Source organism: Andrographis paniculata, unplaced genomic scaffold (assembly GCF_009805555.1).
Source record: "Andrographis paniculata isolate CXL003 unplaced genomic scaffold, ASM980555v1 Contig66END, whole genome shotgun sequence".
Lineage (NCBI taxonomy): Eukaryota > Viridiplantae > Streptophyta > Magnoliopsida > Lamiales > Acanthaceae > Andrographis > Andrographis paniculata.
Window position 1 is genome coordinate 4,129,603 of NW_026137602.1, and position 23,875 is coordinate 4,153,477.

At 31.9% G+C, this 23,875-nt stretch overlaps 2 protein-coding genes across 3 annotated transcripts; both read left to right on the plus strand.

Annotated features, from left to right (window-relative positions):
• The first annotated feature begins 7,875 nt into the window (after positions 1-7,875).
• On the plus strand, positions 7,876-20,090 carry LOC127262989 (N-terminal acetyltransferase A complex auxiliary subunit NAA15). Its single transcript, XM_051291889.1, has 26 exons — positions 7,876-8,081; positions 9,100-9,178; positions 9,884-9,966; positions 10,038-10,187; positions 11,680-11,795; positions 12,055-12,160; positions 12,881-12,952; positions 13,248-13,363; positions 13,966-14,098; positions 14,688-14,765; positions 14,848-14,901; positions 15,002-15,072; positions 15,569-15,623; positions 15,721-15,816; positions 15,957-16,085; positions 16,200-16,282; positions 16,372-16,602; positions 16,755-16,887; positions 16,965-17,069; positions 17,232-17,363; positions 17,760-17,816; positions 17,950-18,047; positions 18,340-18,398; positions 18,495-18,606; positions 18,731-18,807; positions 19,493-20,090. The coding sequence occupies exons 1-26, from the start codon at positions 8,031-8,033 to the stop codon at positions 19,672-19,674; spliced, it is 2,658 nt and encodes an 885-aa protein (XP_051147846.1). The 5' UTR covers positions 7,876-8,030; the 3' UTR covers positions 19,675-20,090.
• Positions 20,091-20,513: 423 nt separating this feature from the next.
• LOC127262991 (protein CDI-like) lies at positions 20,514-23,865 on the plus strand. 2 transcript variants are annotated; one of them, XM_051291892.1, is made up of 2 exons: positions 20,514-21,422; positions 23,658-23,865. In XM_051291892.1, exon 1 carries the CDS (start codon positions 20,605-20,607, stop codon positions 21,397-21,399), a length of 795 nt encoding a protein of 264 aa, XP_051147849.1. In that variant the 5' UTR covers positions 20,514-20,604; the 3' UTR covers positions 21,400-21,422; positions 23,658-23,865. The 2 variants fall into 2 exon arrangements, with proteins under 2 accessions (XP_051147849.1, XP_051147850.1); XM_051291893.1 differs by lacking the exon at positions 23,658-23,865 and adding an exon at positions 23,620-23,642.
• Positions 23,866-23,875: the final 10 nt, after the last annotated feature.

A 23,875-nucleotide genomic window follows, 5' to 3' on the forward strand; every position in this document is an offset into this window, starting at 1 on the left:
TTATGAAATCATTTGGTTGTTTATAGCAAACCCATAATACCCAATTTTGGGGAGGGATCTTTTTTAGGATAAATTCATCTTATCTCATCTGTTTAATTGAATCCAAAAGTTACTTCTTTATTTATAAAAGGGATTGAATCAAGAATCACATGTTGAATTAGAAGGGGATCGGTTGCAATTGTGGTTTATCCATAAACAATTCCCGAAAATCCCTTTGCCTTTTGGTCATTGTGAATTAATTAAATGTGGAGTATGGTATCTATTTATCTATCATTTAAGTAAGTTTATGTAATCTTGTGTTTGACTTTTGATAATAGTGTTTAATAATAATTAGGGTGGCATTCTTTGATTGCTTATATATTTGGCATTTGCAATAGTTGGGTTAATAAATTATGGGATTGACTATTGAATACACAATATGATGAATGTAACGCAATGACATATGTTAACTTTGGGATTTGGACATGAAACTTGAAACCACATGCATATGCATGAATGGAATTTGATGAAACTAGGGAGAAGATATTTTTGTAGTCTACTTGTCCACGTGGCACCATTCTTATCCTCTCAAACTAAAAGCAATTAAAATAGCCACATGGGTTCATCAAATTCAATATTTCCCTATCTAAATAAATGATTACTTTTTTTTGTGTTTGTTTAGAGGTTTGGATTCTTTTTATGGCAAAATTGTCTATAAATTTTTTTGTGATTTCGAAACTAACATAAATTTTGTATTTATTTTATAAATTACATGACCTTCCGTTATACTTTAAGTTACAAGAGATGTCATGCAATTTTTAAAGTATACAGAGATTTTAGAGTGAATTTTGAAATCATATGGGAGATATGAGCAATTTAACATTTTTTATTTATTTTATTGGAATTTGAATAGTAAAAATTTTGAATTTAAATAATTATATGATGTGATATAAATAAATTTGATATAATATTTTGAATGTAAAATTAAATTTTGGTATTGTGAGATAATTTGATAAGAGAACACTCATTATGCCTTTAAATTTTTACATGATTTAATTTTGGCACAATGTTTTTGATGGTATAGCTTAGATAGATTTTGAGTTGCTTTAATTTTGTTTTGAATGATTTTATACATTTATATAGAAAATTAATTAAGAAAATGTACAAAAAAAAAAAAGTTGTTTAGTTAATGTAATATTTTGTTATAACAAAAATATATCTAATGTGATATTTATTTTAAAAAATTACTGAAATGAATAGTAACGAATTATTTAAACATATGTATCTATATATATATGTGTGTAAAAAGAGCCTGAATATATACATGTAAAGCAATGTTGTGGCCTTGTGGGAGCTTTTAAAATACCGGTATTTTAGGCTGTATTTTAGGAGAGGAGAGATGTAATTAGTAGATAATTAAGAATGTATTAGTAAAAATAATTATTCGATAATATAAATAATTATAAATTAAGATTAAGATAACTAATTAATTTAATTAAAATTAAAAATAAAATAAAATTAAAAAGTTTAAAATGAGATTAAAGTGTAATCATTTTCCAATTGTATGTGGGACGGATAGAATATCATGGATGGAGGGAGTAATAAAAGGAATTAAAAAGTATTGAGAGGGGCGAAGGGTTGTATTATATTATTTGATATTAATAATTGTATCTTAAATAATTATTTAATTATTAAGGTTGTGTTTTTTTTTTTTTTTTTTTTTAGAATCTGCAGCCATTACCCTGTAAATCAGGCCCGACGGAAGTCAGAGAAATAAAAAATTGTATAATTATCTTGTTTGTTTGAGTCAGATAAATATAACTTAGAGAGAAATAAATCATTTCTATTTTTCTGTTTTTATTTCTCTCTCATATGCAGAGAAATAAAGGGAAATGACGTTGCAGTATATTTTTTCTAATTTTTATAATTTTTTAAAAATTATATTATTTTAATTTTATAAAAATCAAATTTAATTTATTGTTAAAGTATTTAATTTTTACGATCTTTTAAAAAATTATGCTAAAATATAATCTTAAAAAACATTGTATATAATTTATAATTTTTTTAAAAAAAATTAATCACCAAAAATATTTTTCATGAATTCTCATTTGTTAAAATTTTTTTTTATCCGGTTAATTATTTATTCTTGTTTGATCATTCGTATAGCTGTATTTTTTTATTTTATTTTATTTATAATTTTTTCAACTGAATTTTCTGTTTTGCGAAACAAGAGAAATAATTCTCATTCTCTGCTCAATTATATTTTTCATCGATTTCATTCTCTACTCTCATTTCTCTTATCTATAATTCCATTCTCTGTACCAAAATGTCCAAATATAGTTGACTTATGATAATAGATGTTCTCCCTATAAAGAGCAATCAACCTGTGGGTTTATTATTATTATTATTATATCTGAATATCTAGTCTTAGCTTGGAATCAAAGGGCAATGTGTTGCTTTGGTGTTAAGATAGTGACCTCCATGATGCCACTTTTTGTTGTTTTTTATTACTATTATTATTATTTGAGCTTTATTCTACATCCATAATTGCTATTATTCATGTTTCCTTCTTACCCTTTTCCACTTTTTAGCAATTTGTTGAAAAACAGACAAAAACATACAAGTTGGGAAACAGTTTTTGAGTTTTTCCTTTTTCTAGTGGTTTTTTTTTTTTTTTTTTTTTGATTTTTTTTTATTATTTTTTAAGTAAAAATGAATTAGTAACATGTGATATTTGTATAGTGTTTATAGGGTTGAAAATTGTTATTATGTGGAAAACAATGACATAGTAATTTTTTTTAGCCGTTTTAAATTTTATTTATTTAAAAATAAATAAATAAAAATGAATAGTTACACGTGATATTTGTGTAGTGTTTATAGGGTTGAAAATGTTATGTAGCCATGCAGGGGGAAAAAGACACGGGTTTAATTTCTTTGCTAACTTTGGTTATATTTTGGTGCATTTTATTAATTTTGCAATTTTGGATTAAAATAATTGTTTAATTTTTATATAAATAGGTATGTTGAATAAATTAAAATTTTAATAGTATATAATAACTACAAGTAAATGTATGATTTGATTTTTTTTCAGAAAAAATAATAAATTATTGTACTAAACAAATAGTTAAAATAAGGGGTGAAAAACACAATGAAACAAACTCATGTATGTGTATGTAATTTCAGATCTTATAAATAAAATTAAATTTCAGATTGACGAATAGGAGTATTAAATTGTACTCATATTTTCCCAAGTCTATTCGCCACGTTAGTTATTTGTCTATTAGCAGCATTCATTGTGGTGAATTAATTAGCGTTTGCTGTCTACGGTCTACCATATCTATTTTATTATTATTATTATTATTATTATTATTATTATTTTAAATTTTTTTTGGGACAATCTCATAAATTTAAACTTTTTCGAGAATTATATAATATAAAAGTAACGATATTTCTGTAATATATTGTACTCCTTCCGTCTGTCAAATTTATTCTTATTTTTCTTTTTAGTCCGTCCACTAAACTTAACCCATTACTAATTTTAGCAAAGTAAACAAATCTAACATTTAATTATTATCCTTCATTCAACACTTATTTACAGTAAATATCATTAACTTTATTACATTTTCTTTCTTCGTTTACTTTACTTTTTAACTAAATTTTTAAAAATATTATCAACTATCTATCACTTTTTCAATAAAATATCCATTTTTTTCAATTATCGTGCCGAACCCAAATGAGCTAATTTTAATCGAAGTTCTTCGGAGCTAGTATTATTATTGAAAACCATTAAAATTAAACAGCTATGATTTAGGTTTTAAACCTAAACCAAACACACCCATAATTCATTGTCTTAAAAATATTACTAGAACCTTATCTTACTATACACACAATATATGTATTTGATGAAGCACGTGAGCTGGGCCTTGTATGGTACTTGATTGGGCTTATGTAGGCTGGGCCACGTGGGTAGGCCCGAGCAACCAAATTGGGGCTTATCTATAGCCTCTGGTAAATAATGGGTTTTGAAGTTATGACAATAAGGTAATAACATAAGTTGGATTCCAAAAAAACAAGGAAAAATCACATCAATACACAAACTAATTACTTCTGTCAAACTAGCTATACGTAGATGTATCATTAAAGAAAATCAATTACAATATAATATAAATTATTGTATATTAAAATTATAATAATTAATTAGTCTAATTTAAAATAAAAAATTAATATAAATTTAAAAATAATAATAATAAAATATAATTAAAATTTTTTTTATAAAATAATATGAGACGTAAAACTTACAAAAAATGACTAACATATAGTTCCTCAGTCCAGCTTGAAAATATACATATTTCTATTTTGAAATGTCCAATTATAAAGTAATAGATGTCTCATTTTTTTCACAAATAACCTCACTTTACATCACATCGTTAATTATATATTAAAAAAATAAAGATAAAATATCTTTATACTACTTTTAATTACCCACTATAATTAAAATATTATTTTTTTTAAATTCTGCGCCAAAAGTAGACGTATATTTTTTGCTTTTACGGACTGAGTAATTCATTAGGGTGTGTTTGTTTAGGGGTTTGGATTTTGAGTTGGGATTTGAATAGTAAAAGTTTTGAATTTGAATAGTTGTATGATGTGATATAAATAAATATTGATGTGATGTTTTGAATGTAAAATTTATTTTTAGTATAATATAAAAAATAAAAAATAGGTGTTTGATTTGATATTTTTAGGAGAAAAAAACGGGATGAATAGTAAAATTTTGTAAAAATCTTACAACGAACACACCCTAAAATTATTTTATAAAACAAACAGAAATTATTCATTTTTAAATATCTGGAAATTGTTTCTCTCTTCAACTGTACCAAACACGCTAGCCCTAGCTTCAATGGAATCGACGAGCATGATTTTTCTAATTTTAGAAAATGGAGAAGAACAGAGGGAAACCAAAAGCAACCTTTCCCATGTTTCCTCTGCTTATTTTTTCGAATAATTGTCCACAACATCTCAGCCGATCCAAAACTCTAATTCATGTAAAAAGAAAACACTCTAATCGGCCTATACGACGGCGACGACGACTTACCGTGATTCTAGCGCAGATCTGTCAAATTCTCAGGCAGAAACTCGAGTTGCAGCACACCGCGGCTCGTAATGTGCAGCCTGCAACTTCGATCTCCTTGGCTTCAAACAATCCTCCGGCGCCGGCGGTCGTCCTACTCCGGCATCAGCACCGGCAAGTGTTTTTGGAAGATGGAGTAAGATAAGAAATCTCCCGCGCAAGCTTCAACTGAATTTGCTTACTCTGTTTATATCATACGCTTTTTTAAAGTCGCGTTTCTCAAAACGCTCGATCCTCTGTGTTGGTTTCAAATATTTTGGTTGATAACTTCCGATTTTACGTCTAAAGATATTACATTAAATAATTTGTTTTAAATTTTTATATTATACTTCCTCCATACACACAAACTAATGTTTTTTTTTTTTTTTTTTGACACGTACAATAACTGTTGTTTTTTTTTTTTAAACACAAAATTTATATTTTTACCCTTCATACAGTTTATTACTTTTAATCTCTATTATACAATTAAGGGCAATTTTGTCAATTCATAACAAAAATAATCACTAAAAAAACCGTGCAAATATACTTTTGACAATAGAAATTGGAATGAGGGAGTAATAGAAGTAAATTTTATGTTTGAAATATTATGTCTAACATTTTTTTCTAATTATATATAAAATCAAATGTCACACATGGTTCGCCGCCTAGTGTGTGACTTTCCTGTCGAGCCTGCAGGATATTAGGTTCGGCCGGGGGTTTACTCAGTGCGCACTTTCGGATAGCGGTTGCGGGTTTCCATATCATAAAAAAAAACATTGAACAAAAAAACATTTGTGAAGGTAATAATTTTTGTATGGTTGCAAATCCTGTGTTGATCCGGCCAAGTTAGCATGATGTCGATTCGATTGTACATAATTAATGACCTTACATACAATGTGCAGTTAAATTTTGAAGGGGACTTACATACACAATTTTGAATAATATGTCTCTAAACTTGCAAATTTACGTGAGGAACGCTATAAAGTACAATTGACATAATAGTTACAAATTTACATGTCTAAACAAAAGAAAAGAATAATTCGTTAAGGTACACTGTTTAAAAATCTGGATATGAAAGAACAATTAGTCATTATTATATAGTCACGATATAACATAATTAACGAACATACCTCGCATTGACACCAAGATTTTTTGCATTAGACAATTAGTTCAAATACATTTTTCTAAAAGCATCATTTAACTATCAATGTAATAGCCCTTTCATGAGAATCTCGTATTCCCGATAAATTACCATCATACGGACATGAATTAAGCAGTATAGCAACAATAACAATTTCATTATGCTCATTGAGAAGTAAATGATTTATACCGTAAGGAGTAGACACAATATAAACTGTTTTCTATCACTACTTTTTATGGATTTAAACTATTAACGGGAAGAGAGTTTGAATTTACAACCTTCACTACCTTCACAAAAAATACAAGGTTTACATTGGAGTGCGTAACACACTTCTACATTAGTCAATCCACCACCGAGATGCTTTCTCCATCACTATTTCTCAATTATCGGCGTTATGTAATAATATTGTTGAACCATAAAAATTTGGAAATTAAGGTTTCGGTCCATGTGTCTATAAAGTGGAAGTGAGTGCCGGAATGTCCAGTAAGGTTGCTACCCATGAGGCTAAGCGGATCAGTGGCTCAATGGGTTTTGCTCAAATTTAGTGGGCTGATGGTTTGATAAAGTTTTGAAAGTGACGAGTCGGATTTTACGATATTCAACTAGTCTGTTCTCGAAAATCAGTGTGACGTGTTGGATAGTTTGGACCGCCCGATCTAGGGTGGATGAGTTTTGTAATGTACAACCGTTAAGACAGTTGCTTCACGTTCATGTGATCGAACTAAATTATGAGTTTGAGATTGAGAGGACGAATATAAAAATAACTCCGTAAATTTGTTATATCTTTATTTTTGGTTGTTTAATCAGTTTAATTTCATACTAATTTTATCCGGTGTTTAAAGATATATAATCTCAAACACAAATTATCAAGTTTGAAATTTATTTTTGAATTTTTTACTTTATTTTGTTGGATTTCGCACAACAACAAATATATTTGTAATTGATGTAAAAATTAAAAGTATTAATATTATTATAAATTATTTTTACTATAATATAAAATAAATATTTTAAAGTGGGTAAAAAAAATGATAAAATAATTACTTTTAATTAAAAAAAATATTTTCGGATAATAATTAAAATAAACGAGTACATAGATAGGTACTACACTTACAGATATATATTCTTTAATTCAAATATTTAAATGTGAAACCATTTATTATTTATTAATTTTATTTTGTAAGATAAATAAGTACTGAATTAAATATTTTAAAAAATAAAAACAAAAATTAAAAAACATATAGCCAATAATATCTATTTTTCTACTAGAAAATTTATAAATTCAATACAAAATATTATTTTTTATATTTACATTTTTATACATAACATACAAATCTATTTATCTATTAAATATAATTTTAGAAATACTATTAAAAATTTATTTTCACTATTCGAGTTTTATAGTGCGAAATGACGAGACTGCCCTCAAAGGAAATAAGTGGACTCTTCCATCACTATACAAAATACGTACAAAATTTAATTTAATTTATTTGTTTTATTACTTATTCTATTTTATTTCATTTTTATTTATGCGTTTTTTCGTATTTTCAGTGAAATTGTGATTGCAGGTTTGCTTTAGGCTTTTTAACACTTCCCTTCTGTGTTCGCCTTACCTTGTTGTAGGGTTGCAGCAGATAAACGCCACCCCCCTCCCCCCACCCCACCCAACCCAACCCAACCCTCCCTCATCACCGCAGCCCACCAGACCTCCCTCCCATCATCCCTTCCTCGATCGCTCGCCGTCTATTTGCTCAAACTCCTCTGCAATTAATCTCCCCTTCGTGGTTTGCTTGATTGGCTGAAATGGGCGCTTCGCTTCCACCTAAAGAGGCCAACCTCTTTAAGCTCATCGTTGTAAGTATTTGTTTTTTTCTTTCAATTAGCCGCTGGGTCGAGCTTTGTAGCTGTTCACTTCTGCCCAAGTATTTGGGGATATCGAGGGATTAAATTTTGTATTATCTGTGTAGTGCAAAACCCTAGGAGTCGATTGTGGCTGCTATGAAGAGTGTTTGTTTCCTTTGCGGCTCTTGGAGCAATTCCGTGTTTAATTTGTTTGCTGTGCCACATTTTTTGTTTGGGAAATGGTTTCGATGTGTGGTCTCTGTTTGTCTGCTGAATGCAGCACTGAGCTGTGCTCTGTAATAGATATGGGGTTTTGTTTTTTGGAAGCCTCAGGTTTATGCAGTTTGAATGATGAAATATATATATATATATATGTATTGTGTGGATAAGGGAATAATGATCAGCACATTAAGAGTTTGCTTTGGGCATTCTTTATGGATGATATGGTTCATTATTGTAACTGCTGTTTGTCTTGTTAGGATATGACAAGTGGCAACTATTGGAATTGATTGTGACTTATATTGGTGTGTTTACTTTTGTTTTGGGATATTTTTAGTGATTTAGGTTGGTTTGGATATGAATTTGAATTTGAATTTTTAGGAGTTGAGAAAAGTGGTTAGATTTAATGTTTTATACAATGTTTAGGTGTTGAGAATGATTTGTTGGATGGGAAACATCTCTCTACTATAGATTGCTCATTCCTAAAATAGGTGAACAAAGCCAGCCATTGAAATCTTTCGATGGAGTAAAGGGGTGTTGTGATGAGAATTTGCTTGACATATTTACCCTTTTCGATTGGCAGTTTTGAGTGTTTTTATTTTGCTTGTGGACTGGATTGTCTATCTTTTTATACTCAATGCAGAACATTGATATTTTCATCATATCTTTAGGAAACATATGCCATTTGTTTTATTACTGCAGTAAAACTGATTTGAAACTGGTGGTTGATCCATTGCCATGTTTGTATGCAAATATAAATGTTTTCTATGATCATCATGATTAGTGTCTCACCATTTATTTGTTTGTGCAGAAATCATATGAAACAAAACAGTACAAAAAGGGTTTAAAGGCTTCAGATGCAATTTTAAAGAAGTCTGCTGATCATGGAGGTATAGAGGCATATGCTCATTTATCATGGAAAGATGATTAGCCTTTACCTTTTTGTTCTTGTAATAAGAATCTATTCTTTCACTACTTACTGAAATAAAAAAGGTTGCACCTAGATATGTTATGAAAGTGTTTTGGAGTTTTGGGTTGGTTTGATGGTAGTAAAAAGTTGAATAGAAAATATGTATCTGATTCGATATTTTGAATAGAGAATTAAGTTTTTGATATAATATTTTTGAAATGGAAACTATGTTTTGGATGTAATAATTTTTATATAGTGATTTTTTGGTGAATAGTGCAAACACAGGCTTGAAATTATAAGTAAACAGTGTTTAAATTTTTATGATCTTGTAGCCTTTTATTTGGCATTTGATCAGCAGCTGTGAATGTGCAATGGACAAGTTAGATAAAATTATCTTGGAGACGAGGACTGTAACTTTGTTATTTTTTGTCTACTCGGGCTCTTAAGACATTGAGTTTGGCTTAGCATTAAATTTTAAGTTTTCTTTATAATTCTGATATTAGAAAACAAAATACATTTCTCTATCCTTTGTTATGTTCCTTTAAAGTAACAAGTTTGAATGCATTGGTATCATTTGTCTTCTTAATCTATATATGGACTGCAAGAATTCCTTTTGTGGATCTTATTCTGATTGATGTTCTCATTTTCAATGGTTTCATGTTTCTGATTTCCTATTGGAACCTAGAAACTCTGTCGATGAAGGGTTTGATATTGAACTGCATGGACCGCAAACAAGAAGCATATGAACTCGTCCGACTTGGATTGAAGGTCTGTATATTCTCTCTCATGTATTTATACATCATCTTATATGGTAATAGTCACACCAGTGTTATTTGCAGAATGATCTTAAGAGTCATGTTTGCTGGCATGTGTACGGTCTTCTGTATCGCTCCGACAGAGAATACAGAGAAGCAATTAAGTGCTACAGGAATGCATTAAAGATTGATCCTGACAATATTGAGATACTAAGGGACCTGTCTCTTTTACAAGTGAGTTTAAGATATGCTTATTATTTATGAAAAGATCGTTATACTTGCTAAGATGTCTTTTTTGAATATTAATTCTGGATCCTGTGTTGCAGTTTATTGTTTTCTCTTCTACTGCATGGCATTGAGTGTTTCCATGATTGCTACTTAGGTTATTTTGATAGTTGAAGACACAATTCAAGCTGGACCATTGGGTGGCCTTAAAATAAAATAGGAATTGATGTAGTGATTATCTTGTGTGATGACACAAAGCTTTACAATTATATATAATGTAGGTTGGCATGCAAAATAATGATTATCTGGTTTCTTAGCTACACTTTTTCCCTTCAGTTTATAGTTTATTCTGTGTATAGTTCTTATATCCTAATAAACAAAGTAACTCCATTTGGATATGGTTAATTGTTTGGGTCCTCAAGTTTCAATTTTCTGGCAGATTTTACTTTGTTTTGTGGTCAGTTGGCAAACACTTATGATTGGCATATATTCCCAACTTCATTATTCATGAAATGGTGTGCCTGCCACATTTTGGTACTGTCTTATTGTTCCATTCATTCTGTACTTTTTGGTAGTCATTATGAGTCAAGAGATTTAGAGTAAATTGGTGAAAAGTGAAATGTAAACTTGATGGTGAACAACATATAGTTGGTTTGGGCCAGGAAAACAGAAGATCATGGGAGGGGATTTATTATACACTTAAATGACATGCTAAAAGTGGTCATTGCAGGTTTATAGGTGGCAATGACTGCTGGATCTATCTGCAGTTTCTCTGTTTCTCAGAAAGATGTTTGCCATGATTTCTTAGTTACTGAAACAGTAGTTATGCATTGTGTTTTTCCAGCCATGCTACAGGATACAAAGTTTTATAAGATTGTGTTTTGAGCGTGCAATGCACTGTGCGCGTTGAAAGGATGTAGCTTAGATGCATCAGGATAATTTGGATGGGAAAGATATAAGATACATTACATGGAGTGCTGGTTTTATGTTAAAAAAATAAGTGAATTTGATGTGCTCATATGAAACTAAAATTTTTCTAATACTTGAAAATGTGGCATTGTTTTTGCTAAACAAAGGAATAAAGCTGCTTTGAGATTTATTTTTGTTTATTAGGGTTAACTAGGATTAATTAGGGTGTATTTTATTTTTTATGTGAATAGTTCTATCTCACTCAAAGCTTCCTGCTGTCTCATTTTTCATTTCCCCCTTTTGCCTGTCACCTTCCTTCTGTCTTTTGGGTGCTGTTGGTCCTCCGCCTGATAAGGCAGCTTGCAGCTGCTGTCCTTTTTTTTTTTTTTTTTTTTTTTTTTCCGGGTGTTTGTGACTGTGTGTTTATAAGATAGTTTTCGAAATACTTATCCCCATCTTAATTATACCTTATAAAAATTGCAAAAGAAACCCATGCTATCTGCCGGCCGTATTAGCATGCATTTGTAACATGTAAACATCTTTCTTTTTCATCCGGCTGATGATACTATGTTGTTTTCGTTATATATTACAGGCACAAATGCGTGACTTGGCAGGTTTTGTAGAAACAAGGCAACAATTGCTCACTCTAAAACCAAATCATCGCATGAATTGGATTGGTTTCGCTGTTGCCCAACACCTGAACTCCAAGTATGTTTGGTTTATATTCATGTGTTCGTTTTTGTTTAGGTCTTAATTTCTTCTTATGCCAGCTCTGTACTCTTCATTGCATTATGCACCCCAGAAAAATTCTTTTAGCTAACCATAATGCCAAGGAACCTTCGATGTTCTGATCCACATTGAATGGGTCCACATTGGATTCCTCTCCCTCCCCTAAAGTGTGGAAGCATTGTAAATGGGATTTTTTATTAATTATTTGAGGTTTATGCTTACCGGAGTTATTCATTAGTGGATCAAAGGCAGTTGATATCCTTGAAGCTTATGAAGGAACTCTCGAGGATGACTACCCTCCTGACAACGAACGTTGTGAGCATGGAGAGATGCTTTTGTACAAGGTATGAAGCTGTATTAGCTGTCTCTGTATAGCGTGGCGCACATAAATTTATGCTTTCAACTCTGGAAATTGATTTATAACCCTATCTATTAAGACAGTTTATGGTATTGTATAATGCAAATATATTGTACATATTCAGATAATGGCATCTGGTTATCATTTGGTTGGCTGTCTGCTACCATATACTTTTGCTACCAAGCATTTAATCTGCCGGCAACACTTCATGCTTCAAGTCATATCTACTATATTGTTGTCTACACCAAGTTAGATATTGCTGAATGTCACTGTATATTATCAATTTTCTACGTGCATATAACTTGGTATCTAGATACAATTTTATATTTAAATTTAGCTGCCAGGGTGTGCCTTATCTGTATCCTAGAGTAAACTGATGCTTGAAGAAAAAGGATTTCTGTGAGCTCTGCTCGCTTCTAGTGACATAGTTCATGGTTGAGATGCTTATAAGTCCTGTGATGTAATTGTTTAATAAATAGATTGTTCTATTTAGCATAGATCCACCCCTTTTAAAACATAATGCATTATATAAAGCTGGTTTTCAATGAAATAAACTGCAAGTACATGACATATTTGGTTTTATGCTGAGAAAGAAATCATTTTAGATTATATTGTGATTTTCAAATTGATGTGATATGTTGTCTGCTTGAGTATGATTTTTTGAAATGGTTTTGCGTTGTATAGTTGACATAATATTTTCTTTCAGATTTCTTTACTGGAAGAATGTGGATTGGTTGAAAAGGCTCTTGAGGAGTTGCGCAAGAAGGAACCGAAAATTGTGAGTTCTAATTTAGAACTTGAGTACATGATATATGCATTTCAAATTACAATTACACACTTATCCCCCCACCCAAAATTGTGGGTTCTAATTTAGAACTTGAGTACATGATATATGCATTTCAAATTACAATTACACACTTATCCCCCCATCTTCCCCCCCCCCCCCCCCCTCTCTCCCCACTCCCTTCCCTTGTGTTGAATTCTATAATCCAAAGTTAGTTATACTTACACATGGTGCAATACAGTATGGATATTACATTGTGCTTATACCTTGAAATTGCTCTCTACTTTAGGTTGATAAATTAGCTTACAAGGAGCAGGAGGTTTCTATGCTGGAGAAGCTAGGCCGCTTTGATGAAGGAGAAGATTTATACAGAAAGCTCCTTTTGATGAATCCCGACAATTACAGGTCTAGAATAGTTACATGGTTGACTTAAATATACATAGCTTTTTGTGAAAATTTTGGCATTTGGTGTAATGTTCTCCCTCCATACAAACATTTCTAAATTATTGTTAGCATAGGGTGTTGAAATACATTTAGGGTGTGTTTTTTTGGGTTTGGATTGGGAAGATTTGGTTTGAGTTTTGTATGTAAAAAATGTTCTATGCGATGCTTTGTGAGATGGAAAAATGTATATTTTTTTTTTGGGGAGAAATGTAAAGCCTAAATTCTAAAAAGATGGAAAGAAAAGCTAAAGAAGCACACCCTTGAATTCTTGAAAACCACTACCTTCAAGCTTGATTGTATGTTGTGATTCTTTATATTGGGGGGCATGAAAAATTCATTGTCTTAATTCAAATTCTGTTTGGAGAGTCTAGTTTATGATTTAGTTTTCTGACTTAATCTATTGATTTCGCTCTGCATACTGAATCCTATAAGCAATGTATTCTTAAGTTTATGGTTTTAGAGTGTCAGTCTACTTTGGATCTCTCAGTTGAATAGTACAAGCATTTTGAAATATTTTGTCAAAAAGTTTTCTCACCATGCTCCTTAATATTCGGTGATATTAGGTACTATGAGGGCTTGCAAAGATGCATGAGACTGTATTCAGCCAACGGTCAGTATTCAGCTGATGAAGTTGATCGACTAGAGGCCTTATATCTATCACTTGGGAAGGAGTATAGTCGTTCATCTGCAGTTAAGGTGATACATCTATTTTCCTTAGTCCTCTATCTTGGAATACACAGCTTGTGCTAAAGTTCCCTGTCCATTTTGATTGTTGGGTGGTCTAGCTACCAGATCTGTGATGTTCTTGTGAGTAATGTCAATTCAGAGCATATTTTTGGCAAATCATAATATAATATTGCTTTTGTTCAGTAAGTTATGATGAAGTGTAATGTATTCAAGCACATAAAATTTCATTTGTCTCTGGAACTACGGTTCTATCATTGCAAGTAGAAAGTGTTTTCTCAGTTGCATTTTGTATATTCGAGAATAAGCAATAGTCAACTGCTGCTGCCATTTATCAACACCCGGCCTTTTTTTCTGTAGTTCATAATAATTATAATACTTTTCTCATAAGCTCTATCTTTTCCCTGTCTAAAGCAGAACCCTCTGTGTGCATTGCATGCACAGGGGCAGTTTGTACATATTATAGATGCATGTGTGAGTGCGCCAGTAACCAATTTATTCATTTCCCTCCTAAATGCACCTTTGATCACATATTTTCCGAATCTCCAAATTTGATGCGAACATTATTACTAATATTATTTTGTGAACTTGTATGAATCAGAGAATTCCACTTGATTTTCTGAGTGCTGAAAAATTTCGTCAGGCAGCTGAAAGTTACATTCAACCTTTTCTAAGCAAGGTATATTTACATCTGTGTAATTAGGTTAATGGTTAAACATATTTTGGAGCTGCACTTAACCATTCTTGTGTTGTACATCTAGGGTGTCCCATCTTTATTTTCTGATCTTTCCCCACTCTATGATCATGCCGGAAAGGTATGTTGTTCCTATCTCGTGGTGATAGTAATTCATTGTTATTAAGGATTTTAATATCTTGTTTATTATATTACTAACTATATCCACAACACCTGTGCAGGCAGATATTCTAGAGCAGATAATTCTTGATCTGGAGAGCTCGGTCAAGACAACTGGTGGATATCCGGGAAGGCAATTTTGCTTATCTCTCGCTTATTTGAGCTCCCTTTTTTTGTTTTGTTTTGGTTTTTTGGTTTCAGGTGTAAGGGCTTAAAAAAATGAAAAAAGAGTATTCATTAATGTAAAATGCTGTTGTATACTGGTTTAGGCTATCGGTAATTTAGTCTTTTCTCCTTGAGGGGGTCTTGTCTAGTTGATCTTGTTATGCCGTTTTTTATTGTTGGAATATGATATAGTAAAATTTTCCTTTCTTCATTCGTGTCAAATGCTATTGACTGCTGGTTTAGGTTAGCTATTTAATCTGTTTTTCCTTAAAGAGTGTTTCTTTGTTTTGGTTCATGTTTAGATTCTTCTGTAGTTCAAGTTGGATTGTGTCATATAGTTCTCTATTGTCGGACTATAATAGCCAACAATTACATACAATTTGCATGATTCTCTTGAAAGAAATTCAAAATTCACACAATCTGTGTTCAATTCTTATAAAAATTTCATTTGATGTTTTCTTCAGAGCGGACAAGGAGCCTCCTTCTACTCTCATGTGGATTTTGTTTTATCTGGCTCAGGTCTGTACTTATCCATTGTGCATGTGCTTTCTCCTCGCTATTGTTGCTCGCTTTTGTTCGTGGCTTTACATGTCTACTGAAAAGTTTCTATGTACAGCATTATGACAGACGTGGTCACTATGACGTTGCTCTTAGAAAAATTGACGAGGCCATAGACCATACTCCCACGGTCATTGATTTGTACTCGGTGAAGGTAACTGTCAATTGCTCATGTCATATACTAATAATAAGATGACTATCCATGAAATCTAAGTCACAGAACTTTAAAGAGCTACTTCTGCACAAAATGTTGTTTCCATAATTAAAGCATCATATGGTGCTCGTCCACTGCAGAGCCGGATATTGAAGCATGCTGGAGATCCTGTAGCAGCTGCTGCCTTGGCTGATGAAGCTAGATGTATGGATCTAGCTGATCGTTATGTGAATAGTGAATGTGTTAAACGAATGTTGCAAGCGGATCAGGTTTGATTTTATTATTTTCTTCTCTTTGCTGTTAATTTTCACATCTACTTAAGATTTGTCTTTGACATGTTCTGTTTCCTCAGTATGTGCTGATATTGGATACTTCTATTTTAGGTTTCATTGGCAGAGAAAACGGCCGTGTTGTTCACAAAAGATGGAGAGCAGCACAATAACCTCCATGATATGCAGTGCATGTGGTGTGTATGTTTTTTCATGGTACTAATTGTACACTATCTTCAAAACATAGGCATTTTTTTGAGTCAATTCTGCTGTTAATGATTCTAAGGTATGAACTAGCATCTGGAGAAAGTTACCTACGGCAAGGGGACCTTGGGCGGGCCTTAAAGAAGTTCTTGGCTGTGGAAAAGCATTATGCAGATATTACAGAGGACCAATTTGATTTCCATTCCTACTGCTTAAGAAAAATGACTCTTAGAACTTATGTGGAAATGCTAAAATTTCAAGATCGCCTTCATTCCTATCCTTATTTCCGGAAAGCTGCTGTTGGGGCCATCAAGTAATTCTGCGCACTTTTCTTGTTCTAATCAGTCCTTTTTGTTCGCGTAACCAATGTTGTACTTTCAAAACACACTTTTAAAATATCATCACATTCCAATGGTGTATCTTCCTTTCCTTTAATCTATTTATGGCATTTTACTTTATATGCAGATGTTACTTGAAGCTGTATGATTCTCCGCTGAAGTCTCCTGCTGGAGAAGATGACGAGATGTCTAAGTTGCCTCCTTCACAGAAAAAGAAATTGAGACAAAAACAGAGGAAAGCTGAAGCACGAGCTAAGAAAGTAAACGATTATGCTGCCTCAAGTTTTTTGAAGGCATTTGTCTTAATTATTTTACGGTAAACATATGACTCTTCCAGGAAGCTGAAGTAAAAGAAGAAGCAAATCCTTCTACCCTGTCAAGATCGGGAAAACGCCAAGTAAAGCCTGTAGATCCTGATCCACATGGAGAGAAGCTAGTTCAGGTAACTATAAGCATTTGACGTGTATATATATATACACATTTGAAGTTTTGTTCAAGTTCCTGCTTTGAGGTGGATGCTATCTCCTCTCTGGATAAATCCTACTTCACCTTCTAGAAGTTATATCGGCTTATATTATCTCACATGAAGAGTATTTAATTACAGACCGAAGAACCTTTGGTGGAAGCTACCAAGTACCTGAAGCTACTTCAGAAGCACTCTCCTGATTATTTGGAGACACACTTGCTTTCTTTCGAAGTTAACATGAGAAAGCAGAAAATCTTGCTCGCATTGCAGGTTATTTCTTGTGCTCACTACCCTCGAAGGACTTATTTTTTAAAGTATTATATATTTCTGCAATATTCAGCAATCGTTTTTCATCATCTGTACAATTTCAGAGGCAGATGCAGTTGTACTTCACTGACTAAAACAATTACAATGAAGCAATGACTCTATACCCCATTGGCAAAAATTCATACAAGGACTAATTTCAATCTACACAATTTTGCAATGATTATCTTTAAAAGAATGTTGATTTGGTGACAAAGAATTTTATGTCACTGTTCAGAATGCCTTAATAGTATCTCTCACGTCATACTGTAGCACTCAAATTTGTTTGTTTAATTTGCACAAAATATGTTTCATCTATTTGATACATTGAAGTAACAGCTTAACTTCTTTTGTGTGCTGCAGGCAGTCAAGCATCTGGTACGGTTGGATCATGATAGCCCAGACACGCACCGTTGCTTGGTATGATTAACTTTCTAAGATTTACAGTTATCTAACCAGTGCAATGCGAATCTAAAACATTCTCTAGCCTTTAATATTCACCATGGTTTTGAACCCGATGATAGCATTAGTAAATCATTACACTTTCTTGCAGATAAAATTCTTCCACAAAGTGGGATCCATGCCTGCTCCCGTCACTGATGCTGAAAAACTTGTATGGGGTGTCTTAGAAGCCGAGCGTCCTACAATTAGGTACCTGTATTTAGATATTTGACCTTTACCTCTGTTATCTTTTGCGCATGTTCTTTTTGTTTTTTTCGATGTTCTGGTTTTGTTGTTTTTTTAGGTGAAGTCGTTCTTGGATGTGATATTTTATATAGAAAATGAGTATGTTTGTTGGGAACAAAAATTTGAGAAGAAAAAAGAGAACAGATTCTTTCTTTTTCCTTATCCTCCTTCCTTGGTGTTTATATCACTAGATGTTTGTAGGTAAGATATTTATATATATGTGGGTGTTAATTATTTCTTTACTGTCTATATGTAGTCAGTTGCAGGGGAAGTCGCTGAGTGAGGCGAACGATTCTTTCCTAGAGAAACATAAAGGTTAAAATAAAAATATATGCTGGATTTTGTCTCTACATATGAGTTTGTGATTCTATCCACTCCCGATTCATAATTTGGTGGTCTGTTTCTTGGCAGATTCATTGACGCACAGAGCTGCCGTAGCTGAAATGATGTTTGTTATGGAACCAAACAAAAAGAATGATGCTGTCAAGTTGATTGAAGAATCATCCAACAACCTTGTTTCATTGTATGTATGCTAGATGTGTGTGTGTGTATATGTATATATATGTATATGTGTATATACCTTCTTATTTTCACTAATCATTATACTCAATTGTGTATTACTGCATTTCAACTAAATTTCCTTTCAGAAATAGGAAGCTCAAGGACTGCGTTGCCGTCCACAAACTCTTGAAAACAGTTTTGGATGATCAAGATGCTGCATCTAGTGAGTATTTAAAATACCTGTTTTTTTTGGAGCATAGATACATCAAGAATCGTATATACATCCATATATACATCCAGCAAAACTTTATAATTTTACTATTCTTATTTTAACTAATACTAGTAATCAATTTGTCATTATTTTTTCTACTTACCATATTATATTTTATTAACTTTTTAACAAACTTTCCGTTAATACTTTAATTTTACTTTTTACTTATCGTATTGTTATATATAAAATATTACTACTACCTTTGTCCCATAAGAAAGACACCATTTGCCTTTTGTGTTATTGTATTTAACATTAAAAACATATTTATATGTGTATAATTTACTCCATAAATGAGCCTAATAGAGATATTTTTGTCATTTTTTTTGAAATTGTACTATTTATTGATATAATAATTAATATTCAAATATCTAGACGCAAAAAATCTATGGTACCCTTCTTATGAGACGGAGATGTCCAATAAAAGTAGCATAAACATTCGGGGTGGAAGGATTAATTCATACTGCATTCCATAGACTTATGCTGTTACATATTGTTTATATATGTTGTCACGAAACTCAATCTCGAGAGAGAGAGATGAGGTGAACATATCTTGGCGGACAATAAAAGGGAAACAACACATTATATATATATATATGTATCTATCTGTAAGATGATTGGATTGTATATTCTTGCGCAGGATGGAAAGCACAGTGCGTCGAGCACTTCCCTTACTCAACATACTTCGAAGGCAGCCGTAGCTCAGCAGTTCAAAGTTCATCCCACCAACAGATTTCAGAAAATGGCAGCCCCAGCAGCAATCACTCTGCTTCTAATGGAAACATTGAAAAGCTGAACCCCACCAATCAAACACCTATATGATTTTGGTTTATTTTGCACCGGCTACATCAACGATGTCGTCGTCAACAACAGGTGGAGGAATATGGGGAGGATCTACAACTACCTACATCTCTCTCGTCTCTCTCTCTCTCTCTCTCTATTTCCCTCTGGTATGCCAAATTATGTACACACACATTTGTCTTTCTTTCACCTGGTTTGGTTTCTGGAGTTGTGTAACTTTTTGCTGATTTGTGATCTGAGGAAATGATCTGATCTGATCATCCTACAACAGCCCTCTTCTTGTCACCATAATAGAATTAATTAATTAAGCACCACCATTATGTTGTATTTTTTTTTTTTTTCAAAATTTATTTTTGACAAAGTTAATTAGTTGGAATTTGGGATATCATGTATAAATTGTGGTTTCTTTAACTATATGAAATTTTGTTTTGATCTTCCGATTGTGCTTGATTAATGTCTCCTACTTAGTAAGGCTCTGATATTTTTATTGGGCTTAACTATGAGGCTGAATAACAAAAGGGCCCATTATAGAGGGTTTTCTGTTTTGCTGTCTTTTTTTGGTTTCGTAAAGTTATACAAGGAGAGTGGAAAGAAATAGAATATTTTGTTTGTATTTTAAGAAAAATGTATAAAAATAAAAATATTTTTTTTTTTAGGATTAAAATAAATTTGAATAATTGAGAAAATATATTATAACCCTCCATTATTGTAGCAGGTTTGGTTTGCGTGGAAGACTTTTTAAAATTGAGACCAAAAATAATTAATCAAATACTCAATTTCTTTTTTTTTTTTTATATGAATAATTTTAAATTATTAATATTATTCTAGAATTATTACAAATTAAACTTTATACTGCAAAACTCAAAAAAGAAAAATAGAGTATAAAAACCGACATTCAGTCCCCAAATCCTACGCCACTACCACCACCGCCACCACCGATCCTCCTCCACAATGTCCGCCGCCGTGGAGGCGTACAAGGTGTTCGTAGGGTACGACGAGCGCGAGGACATCGCGTACCAAGTTTGCCGTCATTCCTTGCTGAAGCGCGCGTCGGTCGCAGTAGAGGTGATTCCGATCAAGCAGGCGGAGCTACGGCGGCGCGGACTGTACTGGCGCGAGAGGAACAATCTGGAGAGCACCGAATTCTCCTTCACACGTTTCCTGACGCCGTACCTCTCCGATTTCCGCGGATGGTCGCTCTTCGTCGACTGCGATTTTCTCTACCTCGACGACGTGAAAAGCCTCTTCGACCTCGCCGACGACCGGTACGCGTTGATGTGCGTCCACCACGACTACACGCCGGCGGAGACGACGAAGATGGACGGCGCGGTGCAGAGCGCATATCCGCGCAAAAATTGGTCGTCGATGGTTCTGTACAATTGCGGTCACGCGAAGAACAGAGTGTTGAGTCCGGAGGTCGTGAATGGCGGATCAGGAGCGTATTTGCACAGGTTTCAGTGGCTGGAGGATTCGGAAATTGGGGAAATACCGTACGTGTGGAATTTTTTGGTTGGACATAACAGAATAGTTGGGAATTGGTATCCGAAGGCGGTGCATTACACGCTGGGGGGGCCGTGGTTTGATGAGTGGAAGGATTGTGAGTTTGGGGAGCTATGGTTGGCTGAATTGCAGGATTACGAGGATGAACAGAGGAAGACGAAGACGAAGACGATGAACATTAAGGATGAGAATGTGCAGATTCATAATGTTGCTGTTGCTAAGAGTGAATTGATTGCTGAGACCTGACCGACCTCACCTCACATTACCAGGTTTGATCATTCTGTTGTGCATTTTCTGTGTGTTAATTTGTTTGTTTGTTTCATTGGTTATTATTATTATCCATCTTAGTGTAGTTTGTGTTCTTTCTTTCTTTCTCTCTCTCTCTTCTGTATGTGTGTGTGATTTGAGAGAGAGAGAGAGAGACAGAGAGATTGAGTTTGCATGTGTGTTTTCTACTGCTATTGCTATTGTTTGTTACTGCTTTTCCCTGCAAGTATAAATTCATGATTTGGAATAAGTATTTGTTTTTGTTTTGTAAAAATAATTTGAATTTTTAATGTCAAGTATGAAATAATTTTGTAGAAAATATAAAAAATAATAAATACGTGTGATATATTAATATTTTTTAAAATATATATATATTTAAAAGAACAATATAATAAAAGAAAATTAGCTCACTTGATTCATTTGTTTTTTTTTTTAGAATTTTAGGGTGTGTTTTGTTGCGTGGAATAGTTGAAAGGGATTTTTTTTTTCACGTGAAATATAAAAAATTGAATAAATAATATAAAAATAATAAATATGTGTAATATATTATTTGATTTTAAAAATTTGTATATTTATTTATTTAGATTTAACTTTTACTATTTAATCCGTGCTTATGTGCTATTTTTTTTATTTTTTTACTATTATTTAATTTTTATTATTTTTATATTATTTCAATGTCATAATTCTAAAATCAATTTTTATTTTCTACTAAATTCATTTTATTCTCAATTTTATTTTTTACTATAATTTGTCTCTGCAATTTTATTTTAGATTTTTTTTTTTAGTTATTAGAATTTGTATTATTGGCATATTTATTTTTGTTAAAATTAAATATTTTGTGTGAATAAATAATATATTTATTAATATAATTCTTTTATATTGAAAACCATGAAATTATTATACAAATTGAAAATAAAAACAAATTAAATATGTATTGATATTAGAATATATTGAATGAGTATATAATAGTTTAACTATTGTTACTGCTTTCAAATGACATAATTTTATATAGAAAGGATTGAAAGCATCTATTGAATACGATATAAATATGTATTTAAGATAATAGTATTTTAAATAATTATTTAATTTTAAAAGTAAAAAAATTCTTAGGAATTTCCAAAATTTGTGTTGAAGTATAAAATTCAAAAGTTGCTTCATCTTATAACAACAATGTGCCCAAAATTTGTAAATTTCAAAATAAAAGTTAAAAATATTACTGAATATAGTATATATTTTTGTAAAAAAATTCAATTCACATGTGGCATAGATTTGGGCAAGAATTACAAGTAGCAATTCACCTCTGTTCTATGTTTCGTCATTGTCACAATATTCAATGACGCTGTTAAAGTACTGATCAGACAGACTACCTTAATTTCAATCTCTGTTTCTGTTTGGTTGTAATTTTAATTTGATATCCATACTATTCATTTTTAAAAATACACTATTTTATTTTATAAGTATCGGTATGTCAAAATATATAATTTAAACAAAAATTCAAATAATACATCCTCAAATCAATTAAACAAACAAATAACTTAGATAATTAATAAGATTTAGAATTTACTCAGTATACATTCTCTTAAATGATCTAAATAACCATCTCACCTAAAAGATAAATATCTTAAAGATACGTAAATACATATTATTAATTTATCTATATACGAGAATTCAAACTCAACCTAAAGTTTTGATACACTAGGGAGCTTTTAGGTGAGGTCATCTGACACAATATAGTACAATTATAAAAAAGCACTAGCAACAACAAAACAATAAACACTGTCATTTAAAAAAAAAATAAAATTATTAGACCACCCACCCACACCAAAAACTTTTCTTAAAATCCCACAAGGTCCCAAATTATAAAACCTTCTTAATGAAATTAAACTAGGACATAAATAATACTCCTACATAAACAAAATAGTAATCATAATTCATAGGAAAAAACAAAACAAAAAACAAAAAAAACAAAAAGCAAGACTTGTGTGTGTGAGTCATGAAGATTCTCTAGATTCACAAGAATCATGATCCATGGAGTAGGTGTAAGTAATATCTTATATCTATACCCAACTAGGCCATTACCACAAAAGACACATCATCATATGCATCAACCATACAAGGCCAAGCATTGGGGAATCAGTATTCAATTATGACAATAATTGAGATATTTTTTTTCCTACTAACTGTAGTGTGAAAATTCAGCACTAACTAGCAAATTATTATGGAGTCTCAATCAACAGAGGGGGGCCTAAAAGCACATGTAATAGCAAAGGATATGAAGATTGGAAGCACAGAATCATGAGAATAATAATCTTCACATGTGAATCATCATCATAAAGCTTTAGACAGGAGATGAAACAAAACAGAAAGTGTGTGTGTGTGTGTTTTGTTTCCATTCATGATGAATAATTAAGGTTCTGTTTACTTTGAGATTCCTTTCTAGTTTATTCACTATGCA